This window comes from Cyprinodon variegatus, unplaced genomic scaffold, assembly GCF_000732505.1.
Source record: "Cyprinodon variegatus isolate N-32 unplaced genomic scaffold, C_variegatus-1.0 Scaffold201, whole genome shotgun sequence".
Classification (NCBI taxonomy): domain Eukaryota; kingdom Metazoa; phylum Chordata; class Actinopteri; order Cyprinodontiformes; family Cyprinodontidae; genus Cyprinodon; species Cyprinodon variegatus.
In genome coordinates this window covers 1139722-1146102 of record NW_015150654.1, presented here as the reverse complement: position 1 = coordinate 1146102, position 6381 = coordinate 1139722, and the positions used below count along the sequence as shown (strand labels likewise).

Here is a 6381-nt window from a genome sequence, read left to right as displayed (position 1 = left end):
TAGAGGGGTCTGAAAAGTGGCTAAATATAGCGACTAAAGCGCTAAGTTGGCAACACTGCTCTTTGCATGGTTTGTTTTCAAATGGTTTGCTGCTGTCTGATTGAACCTTTCTGAACATGTGCAGCAAATGGACTGATCCAATATGGTGGACACTGAAGGGGGGAAACATAACACCCCGAGTTATGTTTCCAAAAGCATAACTCTGATTCCCAAACCTGGAAATTGCCTGGTATTGCCTAATGGAAAACTGCCCCCCGCCAAAACGGCCAGATGTTTCATCAGTCAGATTGTGAATTTCTAATCTGTTGTATTTATAATCGATTCAGCATTGATTCATTTGATGCTTAAAACTCCTGGATTAGAGCTAAACAGCGACAGGCAGGGAAGAGGTTGTCAAACCAAAACTCTTATCTCTGATGCTGGGGTCAGAAAAACTTCTGCTAAAAAGAAGAAACCACAGATTTTATCTTTGCACATTTTAGACCACAGATTTATATAGTCTGCCCGTTCCTCTTTAGAGATGGAAAATCAAAGATAAAGCGGTCAGATGTTCTAATAATAATTGATTTTTCCCCCATCCCACACTATTTCACGCTGTTTTAGGGTATTAAGGCCGTCTTGTTCTTTTCCCACAGTAGCTTAATGTTTTCAGAGTTCAGACATTTAGTCTCACTGAACAGATTTGAGCTGAGACCAAACATCTGGGCTGCATGCTGTAGTTCTCCCTGTTACTGCCAGTTTCTCTAAATCAGAGCGTAAACTGTTTGAATATGTGGAGGCTCACCTTAAGCCAAACTTGTCCTCAGCAATTCCTTGGAGAAAAGCTTGTCTTCGTGTTCAGCAGGGTCTTTCTCCTCCTCCGTCTCCTTCGCCTCCTGGATGTTTTGTCCGTCCTCTTCCACGCCGAGGAGCACGCTCTGCCGTACGCTAACAGAGATCACCAGCGCCTGCACAATGCCGTAGATCAAGGCAAACTGAGGGAGGTACTCCTGAACCAACCACAGCAATCCGGCCATTCCGGCCGTTGAGACGAAAAACATGGCCATGCCATGAAACCAGAGGCGCAGCGCTCCCTGGACCCCCAACACCTCCAGGATCAGCTTGGCAGGGGGGGACACGGTCCACAGGAAGGCCACCACAAACAGGTCAAACAAGTGGCGCAGGAAGTTGAAGCAGATCTCGTAGTGCTCCGGGACAATCTCCAACTTCCAGCTACTTGCAAAGAATCGGAACGGAGAGGTGAAGCGGGAAGGAGTGGGGGAGGGAGGGGGGGTCCCATAATCAGAATAGTCTCCATCAGCATCATCCAGCTGTGGACCCCCCCTCCTCTGTCTCAGTCCACTTTTATCTGCTTTTCTTGGCCACAGATAGGATGTCGGGAGGTATTTGCTCCACCAAGCTGCCTCTGGCTTCTTAGCTCCCAGCTCCTCCAGCTTCTCCTGGGCCTCCCAGTACTCCTCTGCTGGACCGGCCTGGTCTCCTCCTCTCCTCCAGCCTCCCACCATCCAGGATGCCCACCCTCTGACACCCCCCTCCCCTCCACCATGCTGCTTTAGGGACGCAGCTGTGGGATTTAGGGGGGCAGAGCCTCCCCAGGAGCGCAGCCAGCCCCATGCTCTCCCCACCGCAGCAGCCATGGCTTCTTTATGGCTTTATTTGGGGGAAAGAAATAAAAATAAAAACCTTGGAGGTCAGTATGTCCAGATAAAGGCTCGGCGTGACTCTTTCCCGGCGGTTCAGGCCGGGGCCCCGGGCCAGACACACCCGTAAGGTGTGGCGAACCAGTTGTGCAGTTCAGGGGCCTTCTGGGCCTCCGTCCATCGCTAACTGATCGGAGGCAGCAGGCAGGAGAGCTCGGTGCTAAGCTGGAAACACTGGCCTGATCCCAGTAAACATCAGACCTTCACACTGGAAGAGCTCCCAGCATGTTTCCAAAAGCATAACTCCGATTCCCAGACCTGGAAATAAACACAGTCATTCTACTTTGGGTATTTCTACCACGTCAACATCAGAGCTACCATGCTAACGCCATAGAAACCTTCATTAGCGGCTAACAGGCGGAGCTAAGACACTGAAAATGGCTTTAATGTCGCTCAAACTTTTCTCCTGTTGAGTTTAACGGTCTTTAAACGCTGCTAATGTGACATTAAACTGGGTTTTCTTACCTTCGGACAGGTTAGCTCATCTACCTGGAGCTTCCTGAGGGGTCCGTTCCCCAGCCTGCGGGCCGAAGGAAAGCGCCTTTCATCGGGCTGAGGATCAGCAGCATCCAACCGGAGGATGGGGACACAGACCTCCGACCTCAGGCTCACCTCCAGCCGTCAGTCAGCCCGACAGAACAAGGGCCGCTACCGGAAACAAGCTCGCCTTCAAAATAAAAGCACCAGGCCGTTCTGTATATAATATATAAACATCCGGTAGCAGCCATTAAAATGGGCCTTCCCAGGAAAAACTTCCAGCCTCTGGCCTCTAGGCTGTCCTTCCTGTTAGACTCCACCCTTTCACTAAATTACAGGGTCTGACCAGGATGATGCTCCTCTTTAGATCTTTGTCAACAAATAAAGACAAGAGTATGTTAGATGTTAAGGCATTGTAGGGGACTAGCCAATTTATGTTAAATATAGTCATACCACTACCTCACCATTGTTCCTTACCTACACTTCAATGTAGAAGCCAATCCACCTTTATATAAGCCATCCTGATTGTACTTAAGTCACCTCAAATCTGTGTTACTCCCTTTTATTTTTCATTTTTATTTTATATTCTTAATGCACCTTTTCCTACTTGTTTGCACCTTCTTTAATTATGCCAATGTGACCAGTGAGTTTCTCCGCTGTGAGATCAATAAAGCTCATCTAATCTAATTGGCCCATCAAGGAAACTACTTCTGTAACATTTAAGCCTCAAATGTAACTTAAATTCTAAATGCAACACTGAATTCAAATTAAAGCTAGTGATTGTTACTGCACATTGTGTTGAACATAAGTAGCAGGTAAATGACTTCTGCTTTCCACCACAGAGGCAAATAAAACCAGGCTTTATTGAATAGAAGCCATTATTTGAGAAACACCCAAAGACACTGAAGACTGGTTCATGTTCAGCTTTTATTTGACCAATATTCCACATACAGTCAAGTGAAAATGCTTTACAAAGGATTACATTTTACAATCTTTATTCAAATGAACCACATGTGGAAAAAAATTGGCAGAAGAACCAGAATAAATCCATCGACGAAGGCTATAAAGCCTTTATTAGCAGTTCACCTGTGAAGAAAACAAATCAAGGTTAATTTTCCAGTTTAAGATACTGTGCAAGACACCATTCCAAAACAAGGCTACAGCCTGTTGGCAGTAATTTGATTGCTGCTTGCTTTGCATAGCTTCTCCAAAGCTCCAGACTGACGGTCTCAGTGCGCTGCGAGTAAACTTCAGTTAGCATCAGTAGAACCGAATAACTGCATCATCATTGACCAGACATGTGGAGCAGTGGATTTAACAGACGGGAGATTTAAACTCTGAAACCCACTTTATGCAAACATAGCATTGCTTTAAAGCAGGCGTGCCTAAAGTCAGGCCCAGAGGGCCGCCGTGTTAGCCATTACAGCATTTAACTTTTACTTAGAGCCACAAATAAACTACTGTATTCACAAAATGTTTGAAATACTCACAAGTATGCATCCCAATAGACATCAGATGACCTGTAGATGAGAGAACCAGTGAGTTAAAATATTTAGATAAAAAAGCAACAGCAATAACATGGATGTTTTAGCTCATTAACTGCAAACTGCTAGAAACCACATCATGAATGGTTTCCAGTATAAGCAGTTCAAGGATAAGCTGTGCTTTTGTGGTCAGTGAATTGAAAACAACTTCATGGTGTTTTTGTCAGAGACTCTAGTCCAAAAATCATCATCCCACTTAAAGCTTGTAGAAGAAGCTTGTAGATCCCAGGCTTACCTGCAGTGAGCCGCTCCATTTATGGGCACCTCAACGATGCCTACAACAAAACAAAAAACGAAAATTAGGAGAAGCTTTTACTAATCCAGATTAGAATGAACATAAGCATAATGCTTGTTCAGTGTAATTTGAAATAGCCTCATCATATTATCAGAGACTCTAGTCTTATGAATCATCATCACAGCATTTTAACTCAGTGGTAGGACCAGGACATGCATTTTAAAATCCAAGCGCTCAATTCTACCCGTTTTGCAAACCGTGTGTTGACATATGAAATGAAATCCAGGTTTAGCTGATGTCATTACCATGCAATAGTAAATAATATACAATAATGCCTTGAGATGAGAAAGGGGCTGTTTAAATGTCAGGATGTAAAGCTTCAAAGTAGCACAATTTCCCCTGATGCTGTTCATCATAGTGGTCAAGGTGTCCACAAAAAGACTGGTTATTTAGTTAGCCCCTATCAGTTAGGGTCTAAGGCATGGAATCCTAATCCTGAGATTGAGTTCAAAACCCACTCCCACAGACTGCCACTCTGGCTCTGAACAAGACAATTAACCCCCAATTGCTCCCCGGGCACCCCACAATGGCAGCTCACTGCACCCCACAATGACAGCTCACTGCACCCAAAGGGGATGGGTTAAATACAGTTTCTCCATTGTGAGATCAATAAAATTCGATTTATTTATTATTAATCTTATGGACTCTCTGCATTGTTTAAGGTGACGGCTAAGAAAGGGACAGAAAGTGGTTTTCCCCTCTTAGAACTGGAGGTTTATTACTTAGATCTCCTGAGATTGATCAACATTACTGAGGATCATTTCATGCCCAGCTCTACTAATGAGGATATAACTCACCATCATCTTAAGGCGGCTCATGCAACTTTCACCCTGCAGCCATTTTCTATGTGGTGCTGAAAAAACAAGCAAAGAACAGATTAAGAATTGGTTAGTTGGATAATTAAACACAATGTCTGTTACTTACGCAAAGGTGAACTAAGAACGAGAAAAAACAAATAAAGATTGGTCACCTGGACATGGAGCCATGGTTACCAAGGCCCAGCCCCATGTGGATGTGGGACCATGACTCAGGTTTTAGTTTAAGGATGACGCTGTTTCATTACTAACACCTCAGTTATGTTCTGGTGCCTTCTGTGCAGCCGAGCTGAATGAACGGATCATCGGCTGGTCTTGGATCACCCTGCCTCTCTCGTCTCGTGGCCATCCCACGTGCTCCGTCCGCAGAACCGCTGCATTTGGTGCAGTTTGCTTTCAGCGCGCGACAAAAATAACACCTCGGAAAGAAAACGCTCTGTGTTTTACACAGACATGCATCCCACGCGTGGATTCGGCTTCGGATTTAGTTTCATTCATGACAATCTACCGCATAGGTGAACCCTTGAACCAGGACACTCGCAAAAAGAGGCAGAGCAAAGCCTGGAAGCTTTTTTATATGGGTCCTCGCCAAGCTCCTTAGGTGTCCTAAAATATGCCCGGTTCGCTTTCTACCCTTTTTCCCCTATTTTTTTTTTTTTTTTTTACTAATTTTAATTTTGATGCCGTTTCTTCAAATGTAAACCATTGGGAAAATAATGCAATATCTTATGTTACATCTTTAAAATTTGCAAAAACCAAAAGTGCCGGAAATTTTCTTTCTTTTGTGAGTAAATTTAATCTGCTGGTTTAATGCCCTGTTCTTCAGTCTACCTTTATTATTGTTATTTTATTCTTTTTATTATTGTTCCCTCTCCTTTTATCTTTGGTCTTCTTCTATATTAAGATATGCTTTATATACTTTCTGTGAATGCTGTTTATACAGTTCTGGGCTGGTACCTGATGCATGTAAACGGGTTAAATAAAGTTTTTTTTTTTTTTTTTTATAAATAAATAAAGGTAAGGAGCTCATTCCTTTGTTTTTTCAAACGCATATCTGGCATTTATTGTAGTTTGTTCAACGATTTAAATTTAGATATCTGTTAATATTTTGTGATATTATTAATTTTATGTAAAATAAATCTGATTTTAAGCGTATGAAATCACAGTTTTAAACTTGTTTGCAATGTTATTTTCATTTAACAGGCTTTCGGAAAGACTAAGCAGAAAAATTGATGTTTATATGGTGTATAACAGTTTGTAAGATGTTATGTTGAGAAGTGCACAACCATAGACATGTGTCTCTGTGCTCAACATTACCGCCCCCTACTGTACAATAGTGTCAAAAGCACGTCTCTGGTTCTTGGTCATATTCAGTTCATTGATCCTGTAACTTAAAAGCTTAAAATTCTATTTAATTTGAGTTCATTTATATAGAGCCAATTCACAAGACACGTCATCTCAAGGCCCTTTACAGAGACAATTCAACCAGATCTTACAGTCCAAGAAAACCAGCTGATTGCATCGACTCATTGACTCTTTAGCAATCCCTC

At 43.1% G+C, this 6381-nt stretch overlaps 1 protein-coding gene across 1 annotated transcript in view; it reads right to left on the bottom strand.

Moving 5' to 3' along the window:
* The window catches only part of LOC107087957 (chromosome unknown open reading frame, human C6orf47), a 5199-nt gene extending 2786 nt beyond the window's left edge, over nt 1-2413 (bottom strand). The window contains exons 1-2 of the mRNA XM_015379831.1: nt 2166-2413; nt 785-1958 (exon numbers count right to left, since the gene is read on the bottom strand). Of these exons, the coding sequence (XP_015235317.1) occupies nt 786-1637 (852 nt within the window). The 5' untranslated portion in view covers nt 1638-1958; nt 2166-2413 and the 3' untranslated portion in view covers nt 785. The remainder of the gene's footprint in view (nt 1-784; nt 1959-2165) is intronic.
* Nucleotides 2414-6381: the final 3968 nt, after the last annotated feature.